We start from the raw sequence: 13,802 nt of genomic DNA on the forward strand, positions 1-13,802 counted from the left end.
ATTGAGATAGTACTATAGGTATTTTCTATAGGCAGAATTCTGGCTTCTGTATGTGTTCTTTATTTTACTTCTCTAATGCCTTTTTCTCTTTCTGATCACACTAGTAATCTAGCCTCCATTCATTTTAGAAGGAAAAGATTTCTAAAGGATATTGCACCTTGCCTGGGTATTTATTAATGCCTGTTCTTGTTCAGTGATTATACAAAGATTTTTTTGTACAAAGGAGTTGCATTGGCTTGAGTTAAATGGGTTTAGGAAAAAAAACCCACAATGTATTTAGGTCAGTACAAATTCCTGGTTGGAAACTTTTAGATAATCTCAAATCTTTAACTATATACACTTTAAGTAGTTTAAACAGCAATGTCAACCAAAAAACTTGTTCTAAAGCCAGAAAAGTTAATTTTTAGAAACTCAGTTGCATTTCTGAGTAAATCAAGCCTAGGAAATTCCCCCTCATCCCCCAGTTTTATTTTCAGAGAAGGAAGCATCATATTTGGAAGGAAACACCCATTCCCACTACTAAAGTTGTGCAGCTGTAACAAATTGCTTCATGACCATGCAACCTGATTGCTTTTCTTTTGTTTAAGATGGCATTGAAAAGCTGTAGGTGAACTAAATTCCTGTTTACAGAGATTCAGTTACTTTTCTTTTTTGTTTAAAGGTTTGAGACCATGCACAAGGAATTTTTTATTACAAAAGGAAAAAAAAAAAGCATTCTCAGACAATCACTAGGATGTGTTTCCTCTGTGTTAGACATATATATAAACCTAAGCCAACAATATACATTTGTAATGTTTTGTATAGATTTGTAAATAATTAAGTCTTTTATAAGTTCTATCCTTCAACTTTTTTTCTGTATAGAAACAATGCATCTCTTTTTTTTTTTTTTAATTCTCTTAGCCTCTGGCATGATTGAAGCCTTCTAATAGGATTATTTCTTGACTCTCCAGTTAGCACTATGAGATGGAACAAGGCACTGTTTTGCAGTCCAGAATTGCAAACCATGATCCCCTCTCCCTGTTAGGTTAAATGGCAGGTTCATTCTTGTCCTTGTTGTTCAAAAACCCAGGCACTTCACTAAAGAAATAAGCACAACTCTCAAAACCCTATCACAAATAATGTAAACATGCATATATATGTGTGTGCATGTGTGCATATTTTTATACATATATATATATATGCACATGTGTATGTATATACATATATATATATGAATATGTGTGTATGAAAGAAACATAAAAAAATTGACTTTATTAATAATTTCCAGAATCCCAAATGTCAAATCCCTGCTCAAGCAACACTCAGTTTCTACAAGCAAGGGAAAAAAAGGTAGTCCTGAAATACAGTACCTACTACATACCAGGGAAAGAAGATCCAATAGCCCAGGGCCATCTAGAAGACAGATTCATTCCTTAGATCATTCACTCCCAACTCTCTTTAAACTTAGATATGCCAGTGAATCCTTATGCTACTTCTGCTGAGTCCAAAGGAAAAACAAGGTATTTGTCCCCCAAAAAGCTTTAAGGGATCTGCAAACACTTAACAAAGATTGATTTCAAGCCAGGCACTCACCTGGCCTCAGATGATTTAGTACATCATGGAGCTGGAGTAAATATTTTAGCTAAGTAGAACTCTGGTCATTGATGATTTTCCAGATCACAACTAAGAGCTAAAAATTACTCCAAAATCCAGAAGGCAGACAGTGCCAACCATAAGCTAGACTTACAATGTAGCTAGGAAAGAAATGTGTCCTAATAAGCAAAATTATCTCTTTTTTTTCTGCAGTGGCCCAACATTGTTAGACATTAAGTTTTCCAACAGAGTAGTCTACATTAAATACCAGAGTGTATAACAGATTACAGAACTGCAATATTCTTCTGATTTATGACACCTTCACAATTTACTTTGTACTACTTCTCTGTTCCCCTTTGCACTGCGATCTCTGTCCCATGGGCTCATATCTTATAATTGAATGAGATTGATCACCCCCAAAAAATACAGCCTTGCCATCCTTGAACAGGCAATCTATCCCTGATGACTAGAGTCACCAGAGAATGAGCAGCTAGCTGTCCAAATTCTGAAATCACTTAGACAGAAAGCATCATTATCTCTTAGCGTTGCTGTACCACCTTGCTCTTGCCTTATCCCACTGCTGGCCCTTATCCATCACAACCACCTTCTCCTGTTACTAATAAAGCCAGCTTGGTCACCAAGTGTTGAAAAGGAGTAAAAATGACACTGAATGTGTACCTCTAATAACCACTCATACACATTAAACAAAGGGAAACCAGCAGGTACTGCATGGATCTCAGTAAGGTGACAATCTGGCCACTGGAAATGCTCAGCCAGGCAAGAATACTACCCTCCAAAGGGTACCTCATACTATTTTAGTATCAAAACAGACAAAATCATTTTATGGTCCAAGGCAGTGGAAGGCTTAATACCATCAGCACAGATCTTAATTAATTTCCAGGAGGAGATGCTAGAGTGTTTCTTTTCTATTCACAAACAAAATAATGTAGGTCAGGGAGCACTCTGGCCAAAAGACTGTCCCCATACAGCCTCAGAACTGAAATGAAAAAACACCAGGTTTTTCATGGTAATAAGAAGAGTATTGGGTAGTAATTAGCAATGGATTATCACTAGACAGTAAGGAAGTGGTGTGCTTCATGTCAACAGTTTATTTTCCTTAATAAAGCACTGACAACTACCGCCAGTGTGGGACCTAACACCTCCCAAACGCTACCAGAAGCAAAAAAGGAGATGAGTCTCAAACTTTAAAGGGAATTAGAAGTTCCCCCAAAACTTCTATTATTCCAGAAAAAAATACTGGTAATGAAGATGCGGCCCTCTTTGCACTTCTGCTCCTCTCCTGCACATGAACAGTTCTGACAGAACTGAGCAGCATCACTCATGAAGTAGGGGCAGCTTCCCTGCAGTGAAGGATATTCAAACAATTTGCTTGAGCAATGATGGTTTTGACTTACTTATCTTGTCCAGCCAAATTAAATCTGCTGATTATGGTTATGCAGGTGCTGAGAGCAGAAAGTTAAGCATGAGAAGCATCAGTCTGGCCTGATGGCTCCAGAAATAGATTTAGCCTGGAGCTTTCTGTGAAATAGACCTCTTACCTGAAAACAGCCTGCACAAATCTACTTTGTAAAATGAAGAAGGGATCTGGTAACATGCTTAAATCAATACTAACAGTTGTTTTCAGGGATAACTAGTCTTTAGATTCACTAGGTCCTTAAAACTCAGTATTGTGTCAAATGCTTCCCTCTGGAACTTAAACAGTAATGAATAAAATAAAAACCAATTTCTTCCACTTTGCCAAACTGTCTACATTTATCAATGTACTGAGCTACTTTTTGGGCTAGATTTGTCCTGGCCAATTAAGGCAACTCATTTGCAGCAGCAAGAGAAATATGACCACTTACACTGGCCTCCTGTGGTTCTCCAGGGATTTTCTCTTCCTCTCACTTTTTTTTTTGTCCCAGATGCATGGTTGAGACATAGAAAAATATGACATGCTGACCCTTTTCAAGGCTCATCCCCATCATTTCATCAAGGAAATTGTGTTCTCAAGAGTCAAGTTGAGCCATCATCATCATTGTTGTGCAAGATCAAAGGTGCACAAGACACTGCAGAATCAAGGATATTGCCTGAGTACTAACAGTCCTTTGAATATGTTTATCAAACAAACCAACATCCTGGAGAAAGGAGGAAAAAAAATTTGGCTCTTGCTTTCCCAGACAGCAGAAACAAAAGAAAATCAGAAGAAAACCAAAACAAAGTGAATCATAAATTCCCCACTGCCAATCTTGTGAAGTCTGACACTGCAGATCCAACAGAAGAACTGTACACAGAAAACATTGGCACTGCAAACCAGCTGTGAGCTTTGTGTAGACCACGTAGGTGTGGAACCCCTCTGATTTCAGCTGGGGTTAGTTAAGTGATGGGGGAAAGGAATTCATCTGCTTTCTGCAATCAAGGCCTACATCATCAGTGGAAAACTGAGGTGTGGAGGTTCAGGTATGGCCAGAGTTACACATTGCACAGTCTGATCTAGTCTTTTCTCTAAAATCCTACACTAAATGAAAGCTCCAAAACTTTTATGGCTCTGTAATAGTTTATTTCAGTTGAAAGAGTCTTTCTAATCTACATAATAAACTAATTTTAAAGATCTAATTATTCTTGTATGCATATAAAAATTATTGTGACAATTCTCAAAGGACAAAGCAATTATGAAAACAAAAGGTGAACATCTGACCATTAATCCAATGAGGAGATAAAAAGAAAATATTGTTACTTACTAAAAGTTTAAAATTAAATTATAGTTTTCTATTTTTGTATATCAAAGAATCATTTCAGGTTTACAATTTAAGAGGTGATATTTATATATACTTCCAAGACAATACAATATGAAAATGTGGTGTCTCAAGCTACAGCTCAACTGGAAATGTGCTACACAAATGAGTTGAAGACAAAGTGTGAACTTTTCTTGCCAGTGCTGGAACACAGTTTTACTATCATCATAAGGAGTCATGCCTGTTAAACACAAAAAAGCCTCTAATTCTACTCTTCTACAGAAGAGTATCCCCTCCCCCACTTGTATACCCCAAAACTACGTAAAACAAAGTAGTAAAAATTGTTGATGAATTAAAAAAAAAATTACATGTACACATTGGTGATTGTCTTTCAGAAAAGAGCTAATCAAGTTTTCTGTTTATTAAGTTACCAAATTTCTTTTCTTTCTGGTAGAATGTTGGGTTTAGGTGTTCAAATTTTATACTGGAAGATGGATTGGTATTAGGAATGGATTAAGCACAAGTAATCTGAACTCCAAACAAGAGCACAAAGGTGTGAGGGAGCTCTTGAAAATAATATCTGTTCTGTTTGGTCCATATAGAGGAGAAAATCAGGACTAAGGATTTTCATTTCATTGTGTCCTGTGATACTTTTGTGGAGGGTTTTGTTTCATGTGAAATCTCTAAATCAGATGTTCTGAAGAATGAGTAATGTCCACGTTTCTTTCCAAATACTGCATTATGCACAGGCTTTTTTGTTTGTTTGTTTAGAAAGAAACCCATGACTTTCTGCAACTACGATGAGTAGCTTTTTGTTTATGTAAAGCAGGAGCTTCTGCAGCTGTTTACAGACAAAATTCTGCAAAGTGCTGAATACCTAAGGTCACACTGAAGCCAGTACAGAAGTCAGAACGTACACAAAAACGAGTGTGGCTTTCAAGTAATTATGTATCTCACAGCTTCTATCTCTTATACAGTGTTATCAAGATGGGGAAAAGGATTAATGTTGTAGAAACATGCCAACTTTTTGTTCTTTTTTTTTTTTTTTTACAACCTAAGATTTATGATGTAATACACATTGAAAGGTATCAAAAGAGTCCTTGAAGCCTTCTTAACTGTGCATTCCTCTGATGGAAATGATGGAGCCTTTGGGTCTACTTGCCACTTTTCTTCAGTGGGTATTCATATATTATATGATATAGAATTGTATCCCTTGCCTAGGATGGCATACAGAAAACACTGTCTGTGAAAGTGTTAGACCCCCATTCTTGATCGTCTTTCCCATGTTTTTATAAGTATTCATGTATTTTCTCCTCATTGTTTTTTATTTTTTTCTAGCACTGCACTATTCACCTGATTTGCTCATACTGGATTTTTGGCATGGCAAAATTTTAATATTCCACTTTGATTTTCCAGAGATTTTGTTTTATTTATTCCTGTTCCACATCTACTTCCAATGATACAATGTATTTGTGGATTTGAACAGGTGATTCCACATAAACTATGGGTAGCAATCTGCTCAGTGAAGGGCAGAGAATCTTTATAAAAAGTCTTCAGCTGTTTCTGGAGAACTATTTAAACTTCCACTAGTTGATGGCTGTTTGTTCTTTTGTTCAGAATTGAAGTGTCCATATTCACATCTCACAATCCATGTGATGATAACAGGCACGCTGTCTGTATCTCTGATTTAAGCTGTCACAAGAAATACATGTCTATTTGACAAACACTCTTGGGGGTGATAGCAACTGATTTGCAATATTCTCACAGCTCAGCTTCTGACAGTTCAGTCAGCCCAAAAGATCATTTGAGAAGTTTACTAAGATGGGTGTTTCTTTCATTTGCAAATGAATCTTATTCTGAATTCTGGATCTCCTTTCCAGTTATGTCAGGCTCCACAGCCAACAATTGCCAAGCCTCCCTTTAAAGTTACCTGACTCTCTTTTTTTAGAAACTGCCATCCATGGCCAGTGCTGTAAGCTAACTTTATGCCAAACCCTTCTTTCCCCCACTTAACTTAAGAATGAGAAGAGGCATATCTTCTAAGAAGAGGGAGAATTCCCTGAGTAAATGACTGTTTGAACACCAGATTCTCTGGTGATTCTCTGACCCTACATGTGATTTAGCAAGGAGATTTCTGCTGGCATCCATGCCTCAGTGCAGAATTCTCCCTGTCACCAGTATTCCTGGCTCAGTGAAGAATTTTTAAATGGGGAATTTTCAGGCTAAACAGAAGAGAGTCTGTTCTGAATTTGCAGGCTCTAAAATGCACAGCTCCCTGTGACTGGGAAATCCAGAAATGAAGGACTTGGATTTTCTTAAGTAAGCTTTGATTTGGGGAAGAGGAATAGGTGAAAAGGAAGGACAGAATGACATAACACAAAAATCACATGGGATTTGTGTCCCGTGTCTTTGGACTCCAGATCGCCGATGTAAGTTATAGCCTTATAATTGCTTTAAACCACCCTGTAACTACAGTATCATAAATTATCATCGAGGCCAGAGGATAAGAGAGTTTGATGCTCTTTCATTTGTAATGACATTTCTACTCCAAAGAAAGAACACTAAGAAATGCTCATTCTAATTTAAGATTTTTGTGTATGTGTGTGTGAAAATTATAATATAATCTCAGTATACTTTGGAAAGAACTTGTCTTTTTTAATTGACTTTGCAAATTATGATGTCAGCAGATGCCATGAAATCTGGTTACAATTTGAGGACTCAATTTAGGAAGTAAAAGTGGAAAAGGCAAAAATTTTAAAATTACAGATTTTTGCAGCTTTAAGATGCTGTAAAAACTATTAAAATGAAAGCTTCATTCTATACCACTAATCTTCATTAAAGAACAACTTTACTTTTCATTAGAGATAAACTAATAAAATTACATTATTTTTCTAGACAGTTATTTTAAAATGGACATGCTAATTATCCCCAATTGTCTGAGTGAAACAACATGTAAGATTTTGGTAGAGTATTCCACTATAATCCATAGTAAGAAGAGAGTAGGTTATTCAATAACTATGTAACTGTGGGTTCTTACAAGAGACTATTGAAATAGCTGGCATTTTATAATTCCAGGGCAGACTAACACTGTAATAGCAATTTATGCTATAACATCATGTTAGCTTCAAATTTTCTGAAGTAGCCATAACAGGAAAATTTTCTTTTTTATAGGCTACAGGTAACTGGAAATACAGAGGCAGTTTGATCTCCTATGTATATGAAGCTTTGTCCTCTGAAAATGTGAAGTCTCTCAAAAAGTTAAACTAGCAGGAATTCTATCTATTGTTTTGGGGCATCTGGAACTAGTGGGGAATACAGTGTTTTCCCAGCTTAACATTTTGTATTTCCATTGCACCCTGAAGCTATACAGTACACTGCCAAGAGAAAACTAATTCAGCAGTATAAATTAAAAATAGGATTCTCGTGACACAAACTGCATAAATATGGTTTACTTGTGTAATTATTTTGCAGCAGTGAAAATATGGTTTACTTGTGTAATTATTTTGCAGCAGTGATATGTCTTTGTTATGAAATCTTCACAAAATGTGTGACATTTCTGATAATGGCCAGTATGCAGAGGCAAACAGAAACAAAATGATTAAAAATGTTATTGAAGAATGAATCAGTAATTATTTAAGGGAAGGTGAGGCCAATCATTTCCTTGCAATATGCTATTACCCTTGGTTTATTTTTTTCTTTAAGTAAATATTTTCAAGTATGACTTTGGCAGTGTAAGAGTCAGAACTTGTAGTTTTAAAAGACTAATTGAAAGAAATATTTGTGATTTGTGTTGTCAACTAATATAAATACAGCAGAAAACAAGTACTTAAACTATGCTTTAAATGAGACTCAGAAGAAAGTATTGGCTTTTTCCTTACTATTTGAATGGGGGCTGATGTCTTCAATAAAAATCTTATCACCCTCAAAGCACCAAGTGTAACAACCACTAAGATTTTCAGATTCAGACCTCTAGCTTTCAGAAAGCATTAGGACAGAAAAATTGGCTTTTGGGAATCCAGAACAGTATGAGTGGCTGGTAGTAACCTACCCACAGAAAAGGCCCAGCAGTCAAAGCAGTGGATTACCACGATCTAGCTGCTAAGTTATTAGTTAAAATTGTTTATTAGAAAGAGCAGCAGACAAAAGGCATTGAAAAGGGTCTAAGAGCCAGACTATTTAAGGAGATAAGGGGTCCAAGATGATAAAACATCAGTTTAAGATAGAACTGAATTAAAATTCTATATGTTCCCTACTCTATAAAATAAAGTGAGGCACAAAGATAGTAAGTTAGTGAAGAAAAGATGCAGCCCTAATGCACACATTTTAGAGCAGGTAACTAGATGATCTAGAAATCTACTCAGGTCATCAGCCCTCAGCCTTGTGCAGGAGGTCTGAGTAGCAGCACACCCTTCTCACATGCAGTCCTGCTCTCAGTTGTGCCCAGGAGTCTGCCCAAGATGGAATGATTGTTAAACTAAGGGTCTTAGGGGGTCTTCAAAGTAACTTCTTCAAAAACAAATAAAAAAGGATCCTACCAGATGTTTGAGCTTTTTCTCAGCTCCTTTTATATGAAGTATCCTTTTCAGTAGCTATTAACACCTCTGAAATGGATGTATCCAGCAATTAGCTCTGGCTTGACAGATTACTTGGGCCTAATTTCCATTTATTTCTCCCACAGAACAAAATGACAGGGCAGCTTCTGAGCACTTTGGCAGTTTGTCATATGGATACACCAGTTCTCTATCCTAACAAAGCCTGAATAAGAAAATGTCCATGTGATCATAGAATGGTATGGGTTGGAAGGGAACCTAAAGATCTCTCTCTGAAATGGGCAAGGACATCTTCCACTAGACCCGGTTGCTCAAAGCCCCATCCAACATGATCTTGGACACTTCCAGAGATGGGGCATCCCAACAACTTCCCTGGGATGCTCCAACCTGTGCCAATGTCTCACCACTAAGTAAAGAATTCCTTTCTAAGACCTAAACTAAACCTACCTTCTTCAGTTCAAAGCCACCACCCCTTGTTCTATTACTGCATGCCCTTGTCCAAAACCCCTCTCCAACCTTCTTATAGGCCCCTTTTAGGCACTGAAAGGTGAGCCTAAAGCCTTCTCTTTCTCCAGGCTGCACTGCCCCAACTTCCAGCTTAACTTCATAGGAGAGGTGCTCCAGCCCTCTAACCATCTTTGTGGCCTTCTGCACTTGTCCCAACAAGCCCATATAATTCTTATCTTGGGGATTCCAGAGCTGGATGCAGTCTGCCAGGCAAGGACCCAGGAGAGCAGAGTAGAGAGGGAGAATCAACCCGTGGGGATTCCACACAGGATGCAGCCCAAGACACGTTTGGCTTTCTGGGATAAAGTGCACATTGGAAGGTCATGTCAGACTTCTCATCCACCAGCACTCTCAAGTCCTTCTCTGCAGGACTGTTTGCAATCCAATCTCTGCCTAGACTGTATCTGTGCCTGGCATCCCCCTGATCCATATGCAGAACCTTGCACTTGGCCTTGCTGAACTCCCTCAGGAATGCACAGGCCCATCTCTCAAGCCTGTCAAGGTCCCTCTAGCTGGTGAACTTTCCCTCCAGTGTATTGTTGGCAAACTTGCTGAAGGTGCCCTCAATCCCACTGCCCTTGTTGCCAACAAAGATGTCAGACGGTGCCAGTCCCAACACTGACCCACGATGAACAACACTCTTCACACTGTGATCATTCATAATAAAGAACTTCAAAACATACTGGATCAGATAAACCACTGATAAGAAGTTTGGCAAAATTACTCCACCTCCCAGATATTAGAGAAAAAAAACCAACAATACATGAGGAAGAGTGGGTGTTCTTTGTAAAGGCACCACTTATTATCAGGACATCATGTATTTTGTCTGTAATACACAGATGGTAACATGATAACAATAGTGAGTTAGGGATGGAAACAGTTAATTTTGGGGGCAGTCTTCACTGTGTCTGTTCATCCCTGTCTGTTATGAGCCTGGACATCAAAACCAGGGGCAGAAACTCCTTTACTGTGTAGGGGAGAAATCCCTTCCACCTCTATGGAAAAACAAGGAGTGTGTTCCAAGTTTTTAAATCATAGGAAACAACATATGAAGTGGTTTAACTATTCTAACTTCTACTGAAGCCATCAAAGTTGAATATGTGTAAAACCAGGCCCTATGGAATAGGAGTAATTTCATCAAAAGATAATGAATTGAATCCCTATGGGGCACCAGTAACTCCTGGCTTTCCAGCTCTTCTTGGCTGCTGCAAGAGTTAAGCTCTCTCTCTACTTTAAAGCATCACAAAAATCCTGAGAGTTTAGCAAACAATTAATGAAAAGAGACCTGCAGCTAACTGGACAAGTTCACACATCAGAAAGCAATCATTACATTGTATGTTACTAGCAGGTGGTAAACCATAGTGTTTATTACTTGTCAGCTGCAAACATACTTTGATTTCCTTGTAGGTGACCAGTGCCTTTGTTAATAGCTATTAAAAGTTTTTGATAACAACAGAATATCCATCACAGTTTTGTTTCATAACGGACTAAATCACATATCTGTTGGCCTTGATAGATTAGCCACATGAAATTCTTACATTTAATACTCATTCTGATTAATCTTGATTTACTGCCTTAGAAAATTTCTATTTGAATTATGCTGGTAAATGACACCAAGACAACGTTTACTCATACATTTTAAAGGCCTAGGTGTTTCATTCCACAATTAGCCTCTAAACCTGCAATTTATTGGGGAAGATGCTTATCTTCCCTTTTCACTCCTCTTCCACACTCACTGCTTGTTTGTTTATGTCTTGGTTACAAGGGCACTTCCACAAACCTGACTTTGTGGTATTATTCATGACAGCAGCTTGTGTGGCATGAGTTTCCAGAATGATCATCCTAGACAGGAACAACTCCTCCTTCACTGAGTCAACTCACAGTGAGCAAACTAAGTGTACACCAGAAAGACAGTGGAGAAATTAATAAAATGTGAAGTAGCTAGGCTTGAAACAGGTGGACCAAATGACAGATGTGCCTCTGTATTATTCAAAAGAATTATTCTTTTCCATGAAATTACTCAAAGCAGCAGTTTTCCAACCTTCTAAACTATATACTGACCACAGTGAACCTTGAAAACATACTGTGGACTATCATGTGTCCATGCTACTATTCTTTCTAAAGTGTAATAGTTCTATGTTTCAGCATCTCATGGCTATGAAAACTCAATTTACAAACTCCAGCTTGGGTGGAGTGTTGAAGTAAGAGAAGGCTTTTCTCCACGTGGTATTTTTCTGGAAAGGCTTTGTCTTTGCTTTGTTTGCTTTGATGTAAACTAAAATGAGTGGGTTTATACATCCAGAAAAATACAAGTGGATGAGGGCAAAACATCAGAAAAATATTAAAGTGAACACGTAAGAAAATGACTAAAATAAACTGCAAGCTAAAGCTTGTTTTCTCAACACAAATGATGGGTTCTCTTACATATAGGATACCAGGAACTAGCTCCAAGAGTTTTTGTCCTATAAGGAAATAGGCAAACTCATTTTTTCATACACTACCCATTTTACTGCATTTTTAGGATTTGCTGTTCTTTGGCTCCCACAGCAACGCTGGGAACATCCTTACCTGCAATACAGGTAACAAGATATGCAAGGGCTAGGCTTATTCTTGTGTACACACTTGATTTTACAGAAATAACAGCTTGGGACTGTAATCTGTCAGCAGGATCAGTGGAACCACTTGTGTCCACACAATTAAGAGTCTCATGCAGATTCTGAGGCTTTTTTTAGCCCCACTTTTGCTCAAAACTATTAACAATGTTGTACAATCTTGTAATTATAGAAAAAAGGGTAATATAAAACAGAAGAAGAGGGGGAGGGGTGAAGGAGAGCCTTCCTGACAAGTGATCTGTTTTTTTTTTTTCTTTTAATTTTAAATAAAGCTGTCTGCGAATTTGAGCCTAGGGAGACCTTCATTAAAATCAATTAATCAGTCAGCCTCTCTGCTGAATAGCTTTCTGGAGACAAAGTCAAAATAGGATTTGGGAGCGATGTGTGCGCGACTCCTGTCTAACTTCTCTCCCCAGGGCCGCAGTCTCACACCCCTGACCCGCCTCAGCGGGGAGCGAAGACGGGAAGGATCCGGCACGGGGGTCCGTGCCCGGCAGCTCCGGGGGCAGGGGGACCGGAGCCCACCCGCACCGGGGGAACCGCGCTACCTCGAGCAGGTGCCCGGGGCCTGCGGCTCGTAGCCGAGCAGGTGAAGGTTGCGTTCGGCGGCCTCGGCCCCCCTTGGGGAAGGAGCGACCGCCCATCAGTTTAGCGACCTCGGCGAGGGCTGCTTGCTCCCCGCCCCGCAGGGTGGAGGTGACGGCCGCGTTGGGAGCCAACTCCCGGCGGCGGGGTGAGCCCTCCAGGGCGGGCGCCACCTTCCCAGCCCCAGCAACTACCCCGGAGCATCTCCCCTCGCCCCGCCGGCCACAGGAGCAGACCCCAGCCCCGCCGCTGCCTCCGAGAGGCTGAGGGGGAAAGTTCTGGCCGCTCCCCGCAGCCCGGCGCGGGGCCGGACGAGGCGGCGCGGTGTCCCCCGGCGGCGGAGGGCGGCGCGGGTGCCCTGCTCCTCCCGCCGCCGCCCCCCCAGCCCGTCCCTCCCCTCCGCCGCCCCCGACGCTGCTGCTGCTGCCGCTGCCGCCGCCGCCACCTCCTCCTCCTCCCCACCCCCACCCTCTCTCTCGCTCCCCATCTCTCTCTCTCCGTCCCGTTCCCCCCCTGCCCCCGCCTCTCCCCGCCCTGCCGCCGCCGGCCCTGGCAGAGCAGGCACCGCAGGGGGATCTCGATGTAACACCATGACAGGCATCGCCGCCGCCTCCTTCTTCTCCAACGCCTGCAGGTTCGGGGGCTGCGGGCTCCACTTCCCAACCCTGGCAGAGCTCATCGAGCACATCGAGGACAACCACATCGGTGAGTGCCCGCGGGGCCGCGGCTGGGGCAGGGCAGGGCGGGCGGGGTGCGCGGGGGCCGCGTGTGCGGCGGCGGCGGGGCGACGTGGAGCGCTCCTCGGGGAGGCGGCGGCGTGCGGCGCGGCGGCATGGGTGGGTGCGGGGGAGGCGTGCAGCCCGCCGGCCCTGGCGAGGGGGAGTTAGTTTGCATTGGCAGGAGGGAGCGCAGGAGCCCGGAGGAGGAGGCGGCGGTGGAGGAGGAGGGAGGAGGACGGGCACAGCACGCCGCCTGCTGCTTCCGCCCCGGCGCTGGCTGTCAGGGCTCCGGGGAGGGAGGGAGCCGCCGCCGCGGCAGCCATTCCGCTTCCTCCTCCTCCTCCTCCTCCCGCCGCCGCCACTGCGTCCTGTCAGCGCTGTTGCTAGGTGTGGCGGGGAGCACGGGTCGCGCTCCGGCCGCCGCAGCGCGGGAGGAGCCTCTCGGCGGGGGCACCGGCGTGCAGGAGCCCAGGGCCGGCGGCGCGGTGGGCGTGGAGGGAGCGCCCGGCGGCGGGACCGGCG

At 41.7% G+C, this 13,802-nt stretch overlaps 1 protein-coding gene across 1 annotated transcript in view; it reads left to right on the top strand.

The window, feature by feature from the left end:
• Positions 1-13,024: 13,024 nt before the first annotated feature.
• Positions 13,025-13,802, top strand: part of JAZF1 (JAZF zinc finger 1) — a 188,462-nt gene continuing 187,684 nt past the window's right edge. The window contains exon 1 of the mRNA XM_039713337.1: positions 13,025-13,266. Within this exon, the coding sequence (XP_039569271.1) occupies positions 13,152-13,266 (115 nt within the window). The 5' untranslated portion in view covers positions 13,025-13,151. The remainder of the gene's footprint in view (positions 13,267-13,802) is intronic.

This window comes from Passer montanus, unplaced genomic scaffold (assembly GCF_014805655.1).
Source record: "Passer montanus isolate IOZ18808 unplaced genomic scaffold, ASM1480565v1 scaffold10, whole genome shotgun sequence".
Classification (NCBI taxonomy): Eukaryota; Metazoa; Chordata; class Aves; order Passeriformes; family Passeridae; genus Passer; species Passer montanus.